The sequence below is a fragment of the Danio aesculapii genome, chromosome 3, assembly GCF_903798145.1.
Source record: "Danio aesculapii chromosome 3, fDanAes4.1, whole genome shotgun sequence".
In the NCBI taxonomy this organism is placed as follows: Eukaryota; Metazoa; Chordata; class Actinopteri; order Cypriniformes; family Danionidae; genus Danio; species Danio aesculapii.
Window position 1 is genome coordinate 21352414 of NC_079437.1, and position 21369 is coordinate 21373782.

At 35.7% G+C, this 21369-nt stretch overlaps 1 protein-coding gene across 1 annotated transcript in view; it reads left to right on the forward strand.

Annotated features, from left to right (window-relative positions):
- Positions 1 to 21369, forward strand: part of wnk4b (WNK lysine deficient protein kinase 4b) — a 117715-nt gene that overhangs the window by 65236 nt on the left and 31110 nt on the right. Inside the window, exons 5-9 of the mRNA XM_056453365.1 lie at positions 12849 to 12937; positions 16183 to 16402; positions 16480 to 16885; positions 17949 to 18145; positions 19630 to 19703. Of these exons, the coding sequence (XP_056309340.1) occupies positions 12849 to 12937; positions 16183 to 16402; positions 16480 to 16885; positions 17949 to 18145; positions 19630 to 19703 (986 nt within the window). The remainder of the gene's footprint in view (positions 1 to 12848; positions 12938 to 16182; positions 16403 to 16479; positions 16886 to 17948; positions 18146 to 19629; positions 19704 to 21369) is intronic.

Here is a 21369-nt window from a genome sequence, read left to right on the forward strand (position 1 = left end):
TAAATTGTTAGTCTTAAGGCTGATTTATACTTCTGCATCACGCGCACGCGTATGCTCCTGCACAGCCGTCACGCGATCACATAGCCCTTGCCGTGGCTAACACTGGCGCTAACAAACACCTCTCAAAAAATCTAACTACAGTACCCGTCGCAATGACACATAGTGCAAGCCCTGTGATTGGTCAGCTTGGTAGCTGTGACCAGTGTGGGCGGCACGAGAGCCGCGCAAACGAGTAGGGTCTGCATAACATGAAGGTGCCTTAGGGGTGTAACTTGTAGTTACGTTAGAGGCGTAACTTGAAGTTATAGAGACATGTTAAATCTATGTTGTCGGCAAGATGGTGCTGTACATCAGTAATTAACATCTACACCTACCCCAACCCTAAACCCAATCATCAGTTATTAACGTCTATACCTTCCCTAAACCTAAACCCAACCATCACAGTTATTAACGTCTACACCTTCCCTAAACCTAAACCCAACCGTCACAGTAATTAACATCTACCCCTACTCCAACCCTAAACCCAACCATCACTTATTAACGTCTATACCAAACTGACGCCCTCCATGATTCATCTGATTGGCTGTTGCTGCACATGTCACACTTTCAGATGAACACTATCAGAGTTATTCACAAACTGTGGATTGAACACAGTGTTAACATTTACATTTACGTTCACATTTAGTCATTTAGCAGACACGTTTATCCAAAGCGACTTACAAATGAGGACAAGGAAGCAATTTACACAACTATAAGCAGCAGTGAACAAGTGCTATAGACAAGTTTTAGGTGTGTAAAGTCTAAAAAGCTAAGCATTAGTAAAATTATTATTATTATTTTTTTTTGAGAAAGAGAGAGAGAGTACAGTTAGTGGTATAGCCAGAGAGGCAGTTAAGATTAGGAAGGAAAGTGTAGACTAAACAGTTTAGTTTTTAGTCGTTTCTTGAAGACAGCAAGTGACTCTGCTGTTCTGATGTAGTTAGGGAGTTCATTCCACCAACTGGGCAGATTGAATGTGAGAGTTCGGGAAAGTGATTTCTTCCCTCTTAGGGATGGAACAACGAGGCGACGTTCATTCACAGAACGCAAGTTTCTGGAGGGCACATAAATCTGCAGAAATGAGAGCAGATACGAAGGAGAAAAGCCAGAGGTCGCTTTGTAAGCAAACATCAGAGCTTTGAATTTGATGCGAGCAGCAACTGGCAGCAAGTGCAAACGGGTGAGTAGTGGAGTGACGTGCTCTTTTGGGTTCATCAAAGACCACTCGTGCTGCTGCGTTCTGAAGCAGCTGAAAAGGTTTGATAAAATTAGCTGGAAGTCCGGCTAGTAGAGAGTTGCAATAGTCCAGTTTGGAGAGAACAAGAGCTTGAACAATGAGTTGAGCTGTATGTTCAGATAGGAAGGGTCGGACCTTTCTGATGTTATAGAGTGCGAATCTGCAAGATCGAGCAGTTCTAGAAATGTGGTCAGAGAAGTTTAGTTGGTCATCAATCGTTACTCCAAGGCTTTTTACCATTTTGGATGCAGTAATGGTTGCCCCATCCATCTGGATTGAAAAGTTATGGTGAAGAGTCGGGTTGGCAGAAACTTCAAGCATTTCCGTTTTCGTGAGGTTAAGCTGAAGATGATGATCTTTCATCCAGTGTGAAATGTCTGACAGGCAGGCTGAAATGCGAGCTGGAACCGAGGGATCATCAGGGTGAAAAGAGAGGTATAGCTGGGTATCATCAGCATAGCAGTGGTAGGAAAATCCATGTTTCTGGATGACTGTTCCTAAAGATGTCGTGTAGAAACAGAGAATGTTTTTTTTATTCTATTTCATTAACTCACAGTTTGTTCAGCTAGCTTCTTGCAACAGGCCACTGAGTTACGGATTTGATTTCTCACAGTGTAAGAGTCGATTAAAAGGTTTTGCTTGAACCATGAGTTAACAAACACAGCAGATGTTATTTCAAAGCATGAATTAGCTAGTTCGTCTTATGAAAAGGAAGCAGATGTTGTTTAGAAACCACACTGACTTGCTTTGTTTGACATTTTAGTGCATAATATCTTAATTTTGTTCCACAGAAGCTAAAAGTAATACAGAATTAGAATATCTGGGTTAAACCATCTTTTCAAAATATTCTGACAGCCGATGACGTTGAAATACAACGACCACGAAACCACATGTAATGTTTTTACAGAAATGTAGTGCCTTGCTGTTTTTGCACATTTAGCATTCAATTCATCCCATGCTTCCAACCTGTTAAATGTCCAGCAGAGATGAAAGCTTTTCCATTATACTTGAGGTCCACACTATAGCAAGATGATTGTGTACAATTAGCCGAGATGCAAGAAGAAGAAAAAAATCCAACCTTTTTAGTGCAATCAAAAGCATTCAGGTTGATTTGTTGATTTTGCTTGAGCGTAAACCTTATAATGACTCATGACTGTGAAATGAACAAAGATCTTGCCAGGCTAATCAACCCTAATCACAGAACGTTTTCATGTAAACTACTACATTTGGAGGCAGGGGACACGTTTGTTTGGTAGCATGTTCTTGTTTATGTACATTCGTGATTTGAGTTCAGCACATTTTGTCTGTGAAGCTTACAGTTTGGCTCACAAACAAGTGTGAATGTACTGTTGACAGCCAGAAATGTCGGCATATCTGTTTGTTGTCCTTGGAGAAAGGTCATTTCATTTCTGCTTTGCTGTTTTCGTACTGACAGTGTCTGAAGCAGGAAATCATAATGCTCAGATTTTTGTGTTTTATTAATAGCTCACTAAATCTATCGAAGTATTTTTTGTTCTGTCATGAAGGTATGTGATGTTTAACAGCCAAATTACTCTGATAAGTGAACTTTTAATGTATGAAATGAGTGGGTAAAATTTATTTGCAACAATTTTCAGTTAGTTAACACTTGTTAGGGCATTAACTAGCATGCATTATTGATTTGAAAGACTTTAACAGCATTTATTATTCATTTTTGTCACACGTTATATATTAAGTGGCCTTAAATACTTGGTATTTGCATTAAAAAAATCAGCTCAATGTACTTACTGTGTTTATATTGTATTGTACAACACCTACTGTATGATTATATTGAGGAAGGATATGGGTAAGGTTAGAGACGGGTTTGGTGGTATGGATACAGTAGGTTTAAAAATGGGTTAAGGCAGAGATGCCCAAACTTTTTCTTATGAAGGGCCAAAAATCAGACTTGATTGAAGCTAGTAGGCTAAATATAAATATATTTACTATGGGTAATTTCCTAATTTATTTATTAATATTTAAAAGTAACTAGAAAACATTGGTTTATATTAACTAATACTAATAATGTAATTTTTATTTTATTTTATAATGAACTTATTACAATAAAAAATAAAAAACAATCTTATTTACAACAGAATGGAGTTACACTAGTTTTTGCCTTGAGTTGCTCACTGATGTCTGCATAGTCTTCTATTCGTCAAGTGACATTATTTACATTTTTAAAAATCTGATTTATTTACAACATTTTAATTGAAACATTTCATTTCAGTTTGCTTTTTGTAGCTCACCAATAAAGCAAACAAACAAACAAAGAAGGTTACGTCAAATTTGAAATGATGCTCTATTTTAAAGGCATTAGCCCTAACCCTCTCAATCCTTCTCACTCTTTCTCAGATGGGATGGTGGGCCAAATCAAAGGTTACAATGGGCCAACTTTGGCCCGCGGGCCCTACTTTGGGCATCTCTGGGTTAAGGTGTAGGGAATGGGTAAACTGTGTATATAAATGTAATTACAGAAATTTAAAACGGATGTAGTTACATGCAGATACAATGTGAAACATGTATGTACAGTACACACAGTAAGTGCATTGTACCAAATGATTGAATGAATTTAATTGTAAGTAAATACAATCAAGCAATCAAGGCCACTTAATATAAAGTGATATCGTAATACCTGTTAATGTAAATTGAAATACACTTTTAACTACTTACAGTAAGTTCAAAATTAACATGAATGTATTGTGAACAGTTAAACAGCAGTATTTATATGTAACTTAGAGTTTTTCATTAACTTAACTCATTAATGGAATTAAACTAATTAAATAGGCTACGGTAAATTATGTCATCGTTAATGCTACAATCGTTTTAATGTGATACAAATTGAACTTCATTGCGAAGTGTTATCAAATAAGACATTCTAGTGTAGTTCAGATAATTTGATCCTGCAAGCATTTGGGGAAAACGAATATCAGTCATATACAAACTGCTGAATTTGGTTAGCAGTTTAGATTTTAGTGCTTAATAATGTATAATAAACAGTTTAGTAATTTACAAGGAGTGACAACCATAATCACCAAGTGAATCAGGGGCTGACAATTGCATTTACAAAAAAAAAAAAATGTGTTTGCAGAAGTGAACTGAACAACTAATTAGTGCAGATCTGACTCTTTTCATTATGTGAAATCAGATATGAGTTACCTGATGCCAGGGAAAAAATGCTAATAAGAACAAGTCTTTTATAAACTTATGCCCAAATGTTTACATTTTTTAAATAAATAAGCCACATACCAAAACCTGACCTGATTCTGCCACATTATTAACTTCATAAAGTGCATTACTTAAGCATAAAGATGTTTAAAAAGCATTGATTTTAATAAATGGAAAGGCAACACTTTCAAGAGCATGGTGTGTGAAACAGCTCTTACACATAAACAGAACACGATGCCTCTGCTGATAAACGGTTAGTTCAACTCAATGGGTCTGAGTGTTTGGTCGCTGTACTAGTATTCCAGTATTCGTTTAGTAGTATTCCATCTAAACCCTAAACAGTAATTTAGGAGATTCACTCATGAAACTTTACATGGTGTGTATATCCGCTTGTTAAGTTATGACATATCGGTGACGCATGGAATACTGTTTCCGGATCCAAGACTGAATCTCATTTGAATTTAGAAAATGTATATGACCACTTTTAAGTCATATACATTAAAGTGAATTTTATATAAAATTATAGTGTACACACCAGTCTCTGGACTTGCTGCATCACGAATACCAAAATTTTAACAATTTATAAAAAATCAATAACTTTCTGGCCATCGGATATTAGGCATGGACATACAGTTGAAGTCAGAATTATTAGCCCCCTTTTAAATTCTTTTTTCTTTTTTAAATGTTTCCCAAATTATGTTTAACAGAGCAAGGAAGTTTTCACAGTATGTCTGATAATATTTTTTCTTCTGGAGAAAGTCTTATGTGTTTTTATTTTGGCTAGAATAAAAGCAGTTTTTAATTTTTTAAAACCCATTTAAGGTCAAAATTATTAGCCCCTTTAAGCTATATATTTTTTCGATAGTCTACAGAACAAACCATTGTTATACAATAACTTGCCTAATTACCCTAACCCGCCTAGTTAACCTAATTAACCTAGTTAAGCCTTTAAATGTCACTTTAATCTGTATAGAAGTGTCTTGAAAAATATCTAGTGAAATATTATTTACTGTCATCATGACAAATATAAAATAAATCAGTTATTAGAAATGAGTTATTAAAACTATTATGTTTAGAATTGTGTTTAAGAAATCTGCTCTCCTTTAAACAGAATTTGGGGAAAAAATAAACAGGGCGGCTAATAATTCAGGGGGGCTAATAATTCTGACTTCAACTGTATATATTGCGATCTTGATTTTCGAAAGTATTACAGCGCTTTGTAAACATTTATTATTACCGTCTCCCTATACAGTTTGATAGAGTGCTTGGACCCGAAAGCCGCTTCTCGTGACGTCCCACTTAACAAGCGGATTGTCATTGTCGTGTGATTTTGTATGTAAAAGAGATTCAATCTGGTTTCAATTCACAAGTACGTAATGGCTGCAACTCATTTAGCTGAATGTAATGTTCAGCTTCTTGCGTAAATGTGAGGTAAGGAACATTTCTTAAGGCATTGGTGAGGGAGCAGAAAAAGAGAGAAAAAGGTGCAGAGTAGAAATTAAATTCATGTTGTTGCTGTAGGGCTGAGAAGGTTTGCTGGTCTTACCTGGTTTAAGCTGGTCCAGCTGGTCCGTATTTAGTCTAGCTTGTCACTTGAATTGTTTAACTAGTCTATTTAGTCTCCTTGACTAAATGCGCCTGACTAGGGGTTAAATTTTTCCAAAAGCAAACATTCACAAACGGTATCAGAAACTTTTGTGTTTAGAACTGCGGGTAGTCGGAAGCTTAGTTTTGACTCAAAGGAATGTGGACTAGCTATAAAAAAATAGTTCTTGTGGTTTTTAGAGAGTCTCTGGCTGCTTTTCGGTTGTCTAAGTGATTCATAAAATGCAAGTCTGGGAATTAAAGGTAATAATAAAGGTAATAATGTTGTAAATAATGTTCATTTTCTTAAATTGTCCAATGAATTTACTTCACAAGACGTCAATGTGTCAGAAGCTTTTTGTTTTTTCTTAAAGTGCCTACAGCTGTTGACTTGCCTTTTATGATTCATCAAGGATCACAGTCACAGCTAAAAATCTTCTTTAGTCTTCTACCTAATAAAATGTAGAAGCATATCTGAGATAACCTAGAGGTAATAAATACTAAATTAGCATTTTATTTCAACTATCAATATAAGCAAGCTAATATGGAGTCAAATCTCAAAGCTTTTAACAGTACATACATTTAGACTTGAAGTTTGTTAGGAAAATTAAAGCATTGATATTGAAAAGTTGCAAATCAGTCCTTGGATGCCTTGTTCATTAATTACAACAATAATCTGCTGTTATCTTAGGTTTTAGAATGAAAACGATCCATGTCCACACTGGCGTTTCACCTAGTGTTTTTGAAAAGATCTCTGACCACACTACACTGCTGAAAATGCACATCATACATGCACTCTGGCATGCGCTGAAAGCTGCCTCAGTGGGTCTGAGCCTGAGCCTCAGACAGTCAGTGGGAGCTCTGAGCACACCTGCCCGGGTGTGAGCAGCCAAATGTCAGCCAGTCCATCCTGAAATTACTGCTAGATCTCATCTCTCTGTAGTTGTTAAACTCGATGTATAGTAGTAGTAGTAGACCTATATCTAACGAGTCTGTCTTTTCAATCTATTAGTGTACTTGATCTCAGGTAACGTATTTTGGCTGAGCGCAAAGATAAGTTAAGATACCTATTAATTTATGTAACCACAAACACTGATTCCGCACGTTTTACCAATTGTTTGCCTTTATTTCCTATGTACTGTAGTATAAACTTATTATACTTTATACTTTCATAATTATTATTAATTGTTGAAATTATAGTTTACTGATTATTATATTCAGCAAAAGGGACGGCTATTTCTTATTTCACCATGCATTTCCTCTGATAATCTTTATTGTGTGCATATAGCCTGACATTAAGCACATATTGCCAAAACCACACAGTGAGCCTAGTGTTTCATCTTTTTCAATGAAAATGAAAGGAGGCAGTTTTTAGGCTCCGTTTTGTTATAAATTTTTATACAGTAAAGATGACGATTACTTCATGTGAATATGTACAAGATGCCTTAACATTTTTGGTGTCTGTTATGTTTAAGTTGTTAATAAAAACTAAGAGACAGTGCTTTGTCATGTTTTCATTTTATTTTTTAAGATGGTGAAACGTAGCCAGGGTGAATGACGTTATAAAAGTACACTGCCATTGCATTTGAAGATTTACTTGATGAGTCTGAACTTACAGGGAAAAGATGCAAGTCTGATCTTTGTGTAGGCTACTTAATATTGAAAATAAGCCCCAATCAGATAGGCGAACGTCTGCTGCCATGCCTCCGTTTTCAGATGTCTCTGTTTTTTTTCCACATCCACACGTACACTGAAAAAAATTATTCAAAGATGATTCCATGGATTTACAATTTTTTTTTACATTAAGTGGTTGTAAATAATTTATTTGGCCTGAATTTCAACAAACAAATTAAGTTGAACATTATTAAATATAATTTGTTTGTTTAAATTCAACACAAATAAATTGTTTGCAACAGTTTTGCATGCAACACTTTTTTCAGTGTAGGAGCAGCAGCATTTTCAAACAAAATGGCTTCAACAGCGTTTTCAAGTTTCTTAGGCTTGAAAACTTTGGGGTAGTGTGTACAGAGTGTGTAACAGTAACAAAACTTACATGTTTTAAAACTAAAACGTATTCGTGTAAACGGGGCTTTAATCTCAAATGCACCTCATTTATTTACATTTAGGAATTTATTGGCAAACATTGAAAGGATTCACTTCATTCACAAACCCGACTAGTGTCAATGTTTTTGGTAAACAGTTGGATTAATTAGTTTCTCCAACATCTCCACATCATACGACAGTAGTTATGCAGCAAGTTACAGTATGTTATGCTTTGAGTTTGAGATCTCCGAGAAATCTGAGATGCTTAGTTTTTTCAGAAGGGAGAGAAAAAGTGTTGTCAAGAGTGTGAAACAAACTTGGACATTTGGGGTTTTTGCTTCATGGTCTCAAGGGGTCTCCTGAAAAGACTGATGTCATCATTAGACGCTTGACTAGTGATAAATTATTCTCATATACCCATCTAATCCCTTTCAACAGTCTCCTGAAAGCCTATGAGATCAGTGTCTCGGACAGAAGCAATTTTCAGGGGTGAGAACTTCATGCCACTCCACCCCCTTTATGCTGAATTGCACCTCTGTTTTGTATTTTCTGCTTTGCTTTCCATCACAACCTTCAATGGGCCTATTATCTGTACAAGCAATACCAAAGTGCCCTGGCTGCGTCAACAAGTTCTTTTCTGTGTTTTCTGGGCTCCTCTGAGAATTAAGCTCGCTGCTGTTGCCACAAAAATGTTCTGTCCAACAGCAGCATGGATCTGCTCCATATTGTCTTTCGCAATGCGCGTATGGCATCGGGCCTGGCTGGAAGAATACTAAAGTTGCGTCATTGCTTTCCTCCATGAGGATTCCAGTCCAAGAACACTGTTTAAAGTGATGATGTGATGATGAACAGTGGTTTATGGCTTTGAGTTTGCTAGTTTTACCTTCAATAAGCTGGTTCTAAAGTGGGAATGTCCTCAGCATTGCAATTTTGTGGTTTTCACCTCATCTGTTTCTTCAATGTGCTTTAAGCTGCCTCACATTTCCTGAATGAAAGCTTTACTTAATTTTGCTTTTCCACTTAGCAGAGGAGATGGACTGTGAAATGAGCATTTCCTTGGATTCAAGAATTGGATTTCTTATCATTTAAATGCAAAACAGATGGTTCTTCTAGGAACTTCTAGTTCTTCTGTTTTTATTTAATCTAATTATTAAAACTTATCCAAAGTGTTCTTTTTGTCATCAAAAGTATGTTTGTGAGTGTCCAATTGTTGAAATGACCTCCTGAGACTTGAAAAATGGTTAAGTGTGTAAACAGGCAACCTCATCATGTTAAACAAAGCATGTCTTGTGTGATCAAAGTTTTTCCACAATATGGCGTCTGTTCCCTGTCATTAGCTGCCCAACAGATAACACTGTTAATATAGTCTGTTTAGCCCAGAAGGACTGAATCTACTGTGCGTATGTGCTCTTTTGACCAAATATGCACTTTATTAATGTCCCGCTTGTTAGTGATATGGAGCTACTAGATTTTTTTTAAATTGCACATTAGAAGTCAATTCAATGGAATTTTAAAGACTTGTGTGTCAAATGTGCATTTACTGTGCAGTGCTTAAAAACATAATGGCATTATAAAATAATTAAATACAAAATAAATAGATTCAAATATACATTGCTGCAATATAATGTATGTAATATTGGAATGCACTTTAGGATCTTTGCTAAAGTCACACACTAAGATCACAGTGTCTGATGTTTGGGTCAGTGAGCATTTGACTTATTTAACATGCTGAACGCTGCTGGACAGAGCATGTTCAATACTATTGAGCAAACTCTTCAATACAATATTGACAACAAAAGAGGATTCTTACCCTATAATCTGTCTAATGTAATCTAGAATAAAATTACTTTATCACACTACAGAGATTTTAATGCACCACTGCTGTGTAATTTGTAATTTTTTATTGATTATTTCAATAGCCCTGAGAGCTTAATGTGCTGCAATTTAAGAAAACATAAGCAATTACAAAAACACCAGCAAATTAAGGAAAGATCTTCATTGGTTTGACAGCACATGTATTGCAAATCCTCACAACGCAAACAAATTAAGAAAATGCGCTGCATTTTTTCACAACACTTTTAAATAGCACAGAACACAGTGGACTTTTTCAGGAGGACCCTAAAACGTGACAGACCTGGCTATTTAGAATATGGTTATTTAGGCTAATAAAATACAAAGAAAAGGGAATTAACATGTTAAAATAAACAAACAAACAAACAAAAAAAAAAAACTCACCTATCAAAGATCACTTAAAACTTCACTGAGCACTAGTGACGGCACAATAAACATTTCGCTTTAGCGTCTGTCACATTTTAGGGTCCCCTTGAAGCATTTCCATTGTGTTCTGGTCTATTTGTAAGTGTTATGAAAAATACAGGCGTTTTCATAATTGTTTGCGTAGTTGAAAAATCTTAATTCTTAATTTGCTGGTGTTTTTTTGTAATTGCATGTGTTTTCTTAAAATGCAGCATATTAAGCTCTCTCGACCACTGTACAGTCTCAGAAAAAATAGTACAATGTTATATCAAAGAAGGTACAAAACCTTGTAACTGGGGAAGTACCTTTTTATGGGACAGAATTGTATCTTAAGACAAAGAAACAAATTTGTACCATTGCAGCTTGTACCTTTTTAAGGACATTTGTACCATGGGAAACCAAAACGTACCTTTGCTTTTTAAAACCTGCAGATATAATATTATACCTTCATCAAAGGTACAAATCTGATCCATAAAGGTCAAAAATGCTTACCAAACATTTATTTAAAAGGCCTTAAATGTTTAGTTTACAATACGCACTGTATAGTTTTGTTTTACCAGTTGTTTTGAATTTTTGTATTATAAAACTTAATTATTAATTTTCATGAGTTTCTTTAAGCATATGCTTTTAAATGATTATTCATGTTTTAATATGGAAATTATTCATAAATCACTTTGCCTTTCCAGTAATATTTATTTTTATAGATATTGTAATAAAGGAGTTGTTCAACACTTTTGTACCTTTTATATGGGAACAATTGTGAAAAGCTTCATTTCAGTTGAACCATAAAAGGTACAGAACAGTAACATAAGAGGTCTTTTCTATACCATATATGGTACAAATTTCACAAAGGTACCAAACTGTTCCTCAAGAAACATTATTTGTACCACTGTGTACCTTTTTTTCTGAGAGTGTAGATTATAAACTACCACAAATTATTTGCATTTGAAATTTCTGCACACAAATTAACACTAAATCACAATTATTACATCAGGTTCACACTATGCAGACCAAATGTTGGCAAAATATGATCCACCTGCTATGAAATTCTAATTTGCGTGAAATATCTGTAAATATTGCATCTGTAAATACTGTAAAAGTTCCTGTTACTTCTTCATTTAAGTGCCAAGAAATGTAACACTGTGTAAATACAGTACCCTTACTATATGCAGTTGAAGTCAGAATTATTAGTCCCCCTGAATTATCAGCCCCGTTAATTTTTTTCCTCAATTTCTGTTGAACAGAGAGATTTTTTCTGCATATTTCTAAACATAATAGTTTTAATAACTCATTTCTAATAACTGATTTATTTTATCTTTGCCATGATGACAGTAAATAATATTTGACTAGATATTTTTCAAGATACTTCTATACAACTTAGTGACATTTAAAAGCTTAACTAGGTTAATTAGGTTAACTAAGCAGATTAGGGTAATTTGTCAAGTTATTGCATAATGATGGTTTGTTCTGTAGACTAGATCTGTAGATCAAAAAATAGCCTAAAGGGGCTAATAATTTTGACACTAAAATGGTTATTAAAAATAATTAAAAACTGCTTTTATTTAGGCTGAAATAAAACAAATAAGACTTTCTCCTGAAGAAAAAATATTATCAGACATACTGTGAAAATTTCCTTGCTCTGTTAAACATCATTTGGAAAATATTTAAAAAAAAAAAAGAAAAAAAAGGAGGCGTTAATAATTCTGACTTCAACTGTACATACAACATCACATTCACATTTGTTACAGTATTTGCGCAGTTTAGACAGTACTGCACTTTTGTAATGTGATTTTGTTCACTACTGTTCACACGATATACTAATTCACACTATTAACTATTAAACCATTAACTAAACCATTAACTAACACGTTTTTTCTCAATAAACTACTAATTAGCTAATTGTGCTAATGAACAGTTAATATCTTAATAATAGGTCGATAATAAATCAGTAGTCAATGGTGTGAGTTGTTACTTAAACTAAAGTGTTGCCATGATTTCAGACCTGGTTTAAAAATCTCTTAATATATAATTACATTGCAAAGAAGCGATTCATTGATTTACTTAATATAAAAATGAATAACTTGTTGCCTTACAATTTTTAAATACAGTAAATGAACTGTATACCATAATTATACAAATGAAGTCAATTTAATAGTCAACGAGTTTACTATTCTCAGTTTTTTAAGTAACGTCAATTTATCGCTTTCAAGGTGACAAGTTTACTCTCTTTTTAGGTAAAGTAACTAATCGCTTTTACAGAGTATGTATAACATTTACACAAAACGCATAGAGATCTCTTATAGTGCCTTATGGTTTTCTGTGAAGAATGGTGGATGTTTTTGTGTGAGTAAACCCACTCTACAGTGTTCTCTACACAAAATGGTGTTCTCCATTATAGCGTTGAGTGCAGTCCATCAGAGTGAATGACACCTGTGACATTTCCAGTATCTAAAATTTATTTTTTTCTACTTTTCTCCTTCCCCAACCTCTCTCGCTCTCTCAGGGCATGAAGCCAGACAGTTTCTACAAAGTTAAAGTCCCCGAGCTGAAAGAGATCATTGAGGGATGCATCCGGATGAACAAAGACGAAAGGTAACTATAATGTCTACAAGGTCATTCAACAAACAGGAAAATCTTTAACCAAAGGAGCACAAAGGCATGTATGCGTGGCAACAGCCGTCATAATGTTTTAACACCTGCCAGACGGGTTTTTTACTGTGTGCACATTAAAACAACAATACACAGATTCTTGTCTTTTCAACAATAGCATGCAGACTCCTCAGAGAGCCCTGCACTGTTAACCCAGCTGCACTAGTTGATATTTCTGTTCCGCCCTGCATTGATCAGTTGACACATGGTTATAGGATCAACAGTGTCACAGACACATACACTTTTTCCCCTGGGTTGTTTATCATGCGCCCTGTGGAGTCAGAGGGCTTTGGGTCAGCAGTTAAAAGGAGATTTGGTTTGGGTTGCAATACTAACACATTCCAGCCCTCTACTAATTTCACTAGCACATACTGTATCATGTAAAATCAAAATACATATATTAATTAGTTCATTATAGTAATCATTCATATTATTTTGTACAATGGGCTTTATGTACAGCTAGTGCTTTTCAGTCGATAAACTTCCAGTGAAAGATTAATATCTGTTTTCAATTTCATTAGGTTCCTTTCACAGCGTTGATGTTGTAATGTAGTTAAAATACAATAAGTTAAATAGACATAAGCATTCATTTAGTTGTTCAAGCGTAAAACGAGATGAAAGACTAAGTAAAAGCTAGTGTTTTTGGGAACCACAGGCTAGCGCAAAAAACTCCATTGGAGTAAAATAAATGTTCATATTTTAAAGACATGGCGGGGAAAAATGGAATTTAATGCAGTGCGTCTTGTCCGGTCTGAGACCAACTTTATATCATATATCTATCAGGCAGAGCACTGATTTTAAAGAAATAAGACCTTAAAAGTGACTTTTAGCTGACTTTAAAATAAAAAGTTCATGTGCAAATAACCCTATTGTCACATTTAGCACACTTAAACAATAGCTAACACTTAACAATAAGGTTTTTAACAATTAGTTGAGTGTTCCCCCAGTCCATGTGCCTCACAGTCTGCATGTTTTGCATGTCTCACTTATGTAAGACAGCTGACTAAAGCCATGCTCACACTGTGAGATTTCAGCAACGATTTTGTCATCTATGATAAATTAGGAAATCCTAAAACATTGCTGAAATCCTAGGCTAAAATTAGTTTGACATGTTCACAGAAAGTCGCTTAATGCCAGTTGTGATCAGATTTTTCCTCCGATGAAGTTCTGGCAATGTCAGAAGATTTCAGATGCTTTCCTGCAGTGTTACAATAGCTGTGATGAGTATCAATCCATGAACCAATAGACCATTTCAATGTGGTCATGTCTTTGGCCCATGAACATTTCCTGCTTGTTATCAAACTATTTCATTATGAGACGTCGGAGTGGACAAAAGTCAAGCGAATGAACATTCGTGCTCTCTCGCAGTGTGCATACTCGGTCTCTGTCACGTGCACATTTGCTCTCTCTCTCTGCGTTTGCTTGACTTTTATCCACTCTGGCGCCTCATATTTCATAACTGTAAAAAGAGACGATTCAATCATAACTCAATGTTAAAACAGCTATTATAACATTATTTATCAATATGTGACTCTTTTTGGATTCTCAGAAGCTATAAAAATGAAAAATGTAAAACAGGAAAAACGTTGGGACCATTGTTTGTTTACATCCCTCAAAATGATCTGTAGGGGTGCAGAATCTGATGACGCAATCGATGTGATTGCCGTTTAGTCTGACATTATGACAGCTGAGATCTTACAGTGTTACATGGGAGCCATGTTCGTGCAGTCTGACATATCATTTAGATTATAAAGAATCGCACAGTGTGAGCCGGCCTTTAGATAACCATTTTTTTGAATGAGCTCCATGTTCTGATAGACAGGTCCCTGAACAGTGTTCATTGCTTTATACTCCCTTCTCCTTCATTGGTCTCTACCTGAGCATAAGAAATGTTTGTTTCACTTCAGAACATTCATTCATGGATATGCACAATGGCATTGTATGCTGTGTCTTCTTACTAGAGAAGTGTGACCTAATATAACTCCATAAATAAATACAATATAAATTCACATCTCGCATTAAAATATAATTTGAATGAAGGATAATGCTCCCTTCTAACTAAAATCATGGATTAGGCTCATCACTTTGCATGTAATCACACTCCTCTAAGTGGAGCCTCAATTATTAGCAAAACCAAAAGGACATCACACACTGAGTTTATTATCTTCAAAACCTGACATTAATATAGAATATCTCTTTTTATTTTTCCCTTGTGTCCCTGTTCTTCTTAAGTACCTCAATTCAAAGCCATTGATTTAACTTTTTTCATTGATTAAGTGAACTTTTACACGTATTGTTTTTTAACTGCCTGCTAATCCTCAGCATGTTTACCATAAAACATTTATTTAGGAGAAAATAAATGCTGTTGAAATTTTAAGAGGAGTCTGAGACTTTGGTAATCTGGTATTTCTGATGTTTTCGTGTTGGCTATGATAAGTTCTGAATGGCTGGTAACCTTAAATGTTTAATAGCTAAACTGGCCAGTGTGTGAAAAGTTCATTTCAAACCCTATAGTTATCATTCTTATCCCCGTTGGCGGCTCTCTAGATAATGATGATTTATATATCTGCAGATACGTCACTAAATTTAAGTTTCTTTTAGCAACCAACCTGTTCTCCCCCTGAAGCACTCAATCCTTTTGTTCTACTCAAAATATCCTTAGAAGGGTGTAATTAATTCAGCATAACACATTTCTGACTGCAAAATGATCCATTTAATGTCACCTGGCCATTATGTGAAGCTCTTGGTCAATAGCCACTCGTAATGACTCACTCCATCCAGCAGCAGGGTTTTTCTTATGATTAATAGTGTTGATTTAATTAACTCCAGTTGATGAGTGGATGAATGGTATTACTCTCATTCACATACTCAAGTCCTCAAAGTGCTTGCCTATCTGCCTATTTGCTTATATCCTAGAGCAGGGGTGCCCAAACTTAGTCCTGGGGTGGGGGGGGGGGTTGTTTTGCTCTGACCCTAATTAGTCACACCTGAATCAGCTAATCCAGCTTATACAAGTCATACTACAAGCTTTCAGGCAGGTTTGTTTAGCCAAGTTAGAGCTAAACTCCAGGACCGAGTTTGGGATCCCCTGTTCTAGAGTTTAAATTAACAGGGAGGGAGATCATTTTTAAAACAACAAGAGAGTTTTGGTTTTCTACATCTTAGAATTGTCACCTTATTTTATTTAGGTACACCATCCAGGACCTGTTAGAGCACACCTTCTTCCAAGAGAATAATGGGGTCCATGTCGAACTGGCTGAGGAAGATGACATGGTGAAGTCTGGCCTTAAGTTATGGCTTCGAATGGACGACACCAAGAAGCTTCATGGCAAATACAAGGACAACAATGCCATTGAGTTCCTGTTTGAACTCTACAAGGACGTCCCAGAGGAGGTGGCTCAGGAGATGGTGAGGTCCCAAATATCCGCTAATCATTCAGCTCCCAAACAAATGAGCAAAAATAATGCCCAATCCATGTGCTGCAGGTTGTTCTTGGCTTCGTCTGCGAGGCCGACTATAAGCTTGTGGCCAAAGCCATTCGAGACCGCGTCACCACCATCAAGCGCCAACGAGAGAAGCTTCGCCGACATGTTGAAGGAGAGCTGATAAGACGTCAAGAGGAGGTGATTGAGGAGGAACCAGAACCAAGTGTTGAAACTGACTCTTTGGTTTCCAGCGCACCTGCTCTTAGACCTCCAGTAGAGACGCCTGTATCTGCCCCTACTCAAGCTCCGCCCACAGTCACAGTGTCAGGCCCCACCCCCCTGCCTGCAAATGAATCTCTGGACTCTGGCTTCAATGCTAGCTTTGCCACTGAACCTGAGGAACCAGCAGATGCAGACCAACGGCAGCATTTTAACATACGCCATGCCAGCTACTCATCAGCAACATGTGAGTTTTTGTACTCTTTTTCATATACAAGTCAGCCCCCACATCATTTTCAACATTTTTTCAACATCACAATGTATTCCTGGTCTTGAATAACTAGAATTTGAGATTATTGGCAGAAGGTCTGGACTCCATTGCAGGTTTTATTGGTCAAGGACTGGCAAAAGGAAGCCAGACCAATGTGTAAAACAACACACCTGAACGAAACCCAAACTCTCATGCTTATATGAGCAAATAATCAGCAGTGTTGCCACGATCTTACTTAAATATCCTTGTGACAACATTCTTGTTTACAATACATAATTCTGGCTTAACCTGACTTGATTCTAAATAGAGGAAAATTATTGGTTAATAAGGATGTAGAACAATCTCTGGCTGTAAGGTCAAACTTGATATTAACTGTAACCTTATCCTCAAAGCTGACTGGCTGATTGGATTGTTGTTGCAAATTAACAAATTTGTTGAGCCACATGTGGCTGCCGTCGCATCATCCAAGTGGATGATTGTGAAGCAATTTGGGTGTATGGCCATTCCTGATATATGCGCTATATATAAACAAATTGCAATCCATAAGTAACCACACCTTCAGACATGTTGTTCATGACCTTTTCCCAATGTAATTTACTCATTATTGGATAAACAGTTGCCACACTGCATGTCAGCATACATTTATTACTGGACCATTTGCATGTACAGAATGTTTACTAACTTACATGCCAATTTAGAAAAGGTAAATTGCATTTTAAACAATGTCTGCGTATGTAAGTCTAAGGCTGTAAATTAGACTGGAATGATCTGAAACAGCATTTGACCTCCTTGGTTGTTTATCAACAGATTCCGTTTCGTACTGTATCTGTTTATATGGTCGGTGAGGTTTTTAAAAACATTAAATTAGGCTATTGTAAAATGTAGTTATATTGCATTGTGTTATAAAATTAAATATCGTAAGATGTTATTAAAGAAATTCATACTTCTATTCTGCATGATGCATTCAATCTAACGGTAAAGATATAATACACATTAACAAACAATTTCTTCTTGTTTGGCTGAATTCTGGTTATGGCAGCTGACTGTGAGACTGATGGTTATCTCAGCTCCTCTGGCCTTCAGGAGCCTTCAGAAGCTCGAGCTCCATTAGCAAACCAACCCTCCACAGCTCCACCACTAACCTGTGTGGCACCTCGTGTGGAAACTCCACCTGTTGAGGCTCCTCCTACTGAAGTCCCTCCCACTCCAGCAGTCCCAGCACTCCGCTTCCCCTCGGTAGGTTACCAGCGGATGCTTAAAATCATGGAATAATTAAAAGATAGGAGTCAGTGGCAATTTTGATAACACTTTACCGGCCTGTAGCCAGCCTATTAAAAGGGGTGGTTCTTTTTTCTCAAAAAGTGGACCTATTTGCTGTTATTCGAGGTTCAAATACTGCGTTTTAGTGACGTTTTAAGCAATAATTTGTGCTGAATTAGCTTGTCTGATGGTTATCATTACCACTCTTTTTGATGCAACAAAAACACTTGCTACATTTTTGTCAAAGTTCTTGCCATACTATGTTTACAAAATGTATGTTTATTTACAAATGTACATTTAAACTGTACGCCATTACAGTTTTATATGTAATGCAATGAGATTAAATTTTTAAAAATATAAATAAATACTTAATTTTAAATGCTAATTTATTATCATCCATTATAAAAAAACAAACAAAAAAAAATTGGGAATCTGTTAAAACTTGTTTTAAATTAAAAACTGTAGCCTATAGGCAAATAACAAACTGGCCAGCTCATTTCCTCAGTCAGAATTTGTCCATTTAATTAATAAAAGCCTTCTTTTATTGTTTGTTTTTATGGTTATGCTTCTTAAAGCCCTTTTTTATTGGTTATTTTCACAATTTATGATGGCATACTCTCAAAAATGGGACAAATGAGCTCATATAGAGGCCTAAATCTGGACTTTGTCTTTCAAACCACCCCAACCCCCCTGGCTATGGGCCTGCCTTGGTTTATGTATCAATTCACCCTATTAACCACTGGCTTTACCTGTCTATTATTAAGATATTAACTGTTTAGTAGTTTAGTATAAACCTGTTCTACATTGTTGATAATAGCCAATACTCAACTACTACCTTACTAACTATTAATAACATTCATAAACAGTTAATTGGTAGTTTAATGAGCTAAGAATTAAATAATACTCTTATTTAATCAGCTGTTTTAGGAGTTTGAATTGTACATTACAATAGTGTAATCATACTTTTTATTTTTTATAAAAAATATGTCCTTTGTTTGATTAAAAGTGACAGTACATACACGTATAGTGCTATGAAAGGCTTTTATTTCCAAAGAACGCTTTTCATTTTAGCGTTCTGATCATTCTGAAGATTAAAAAAAAAATTCAGCAGAAATAACATTTTCTAAGTAATTGCTGCTGAAAATGTAGCTTTGAAACTGCATGAATAAAATATTTACAAAGTTATAATATGCAGAAATGTTATAAATATTTAGAATACTGTTCCTTTATTTATACTGAAGGATTATAATCTTTTAAATATGTATTTAAATAACAAAAATTCAAAGTCAAATAAAAAAAAAAATTCATAATCTTTGTGACTGATTAAAAAAAAGAGACTATAATGCATCAGCAATCTAGAAATGTCCTAAATATGTTTAAATGGTTAAAATCAAATGTTTGTTTGAATGAGGTTTACCTCATCTGAGTTATGTTTTTCTTTGACATTGCTCCTCCAACAGAGTATTGCTGTGTTCCAAAACACAGAGAAGGCGCAGTCAGGAAGTGCCAGTGGTTTTTCCTCTCCTGTTGACAGGTGAGTTGAGTTCTGATGAACTGTGTTTACTTCTCCCTATGCACTAAACTGATGATATCTGTTCAAATTGGTCCACCTCAAACGCTCTGCACATTTTATGAAAAGCTACTATGGGAGCAATATATTTAAAATAGCTATTTATAACAGGCAGTGTAGAATTAAAGCGATAGTTCACCCAAAAATGGAAATTTACTCACTTTTTACTCGGCCACAAGTGGTTAAAACCTTTGAGTTTTTTTCTACTGTTGAACACAAAGGAAGATATTTTGAAGACAGCTATAAACCTGTTACAATCAACACCTGTAATAGGAAAAACAAATAGTACTGTATGGTAGTCAATGGTTACAGGTTGCCAGCTTTCTTCAAAATATCTTATTTGTTTTTAGGAGAAGTTTCACAAACTAATTTCGAAAGGAGCACGTGATAGGATTGACTACAGCTGATCCCTATCACTAATCACCAACTAACCAATCGGATCATTCTAAATTTAATATAAATATCCAGCCAAAACTTGATATTTCGTTTTGGACCATACATCCCTTCTCCCTCCTTCTCTATTCTAAATTCGGGTGACACGGTGGCTCAGCGGCTAGCACTGTTGCCCCACAGCAAGGGGGTTGTTGGTTCAAACACTAGCCGAGCCATTCGACACTCTCTGTGCAGAGTTTGCATGTTCTCCCCGTGATCGCGTGGGTTGTGGGATTAAATGATGACAGAATTTTAATTGTGAATTATCATTTTATGAAGTGTTTATTATGTATTTATTTATACAGTACATATGATGTACAAGATATTTAATTCAATGCCCTGATATACTCGCATCAAAGTTCGCATCTTTTTGTTTTTTGCTTAGAAGTAAAATATTTGAAGTATCTTTGCTGGGTTATCCAGACGCTATCCACACAAACCCTGAGATGAAAGTTTAGATGAACAAATAGCTGCTGCTCTCTTTTCTACCAATAACAAATTAAACACAAGAAAAGGACAGCGTTGAAGGGGCCAATCACACCGAATGCACTTTTCCATTCTAAAAATTTGTTGAGAAGAAAAAAAAAGAAGTGCGATGCGCTTTTTATGTCACTAGACAACAACTGAATCAGCTGTGCATTGTGCAAGAGTGTTGATATTGTTATAAATTTAATATTTAATAATATTTCGATATTCAAGATTTGTGAAGCCATACAGCTCCGGATAACTCAAAACAGCAACCACTAGTCTCTCCTCTATCTTTAAAAGTCTCAGTAGTCGTCTTGACAAAACAAACACTGATGTCACCTCAAAGGAAACCCAGCCTCTGCTTTCATTTGATTGGAGAATGAAGAAGATATGACTGGCGTAGTGTGCTTTTTCTGCCCAGAATTAACTTTTTTTTTTCAACAGCAGGTGCACAGCACACAACAACAAAAACGCGGCCGTTAGTAAATCATTCAAAAAACACACCTCTCAACGTAAAATGCATCTTCGGTATGATCGGCCCCTAAGAAAACAGCAGTAAAGAAAGTATTTGTTGTGATCATTATGATGTGGATATTTTTGCATAAGCAATGCACTTCACCTGCATCAGGTGACAGACTAGGGGATTAATATTAGACTGCTACGATAGTTTAATTGCTAAATATATGTGACACTAGATATTTCATAATGAGACCGTAGTCTAAAATTATTT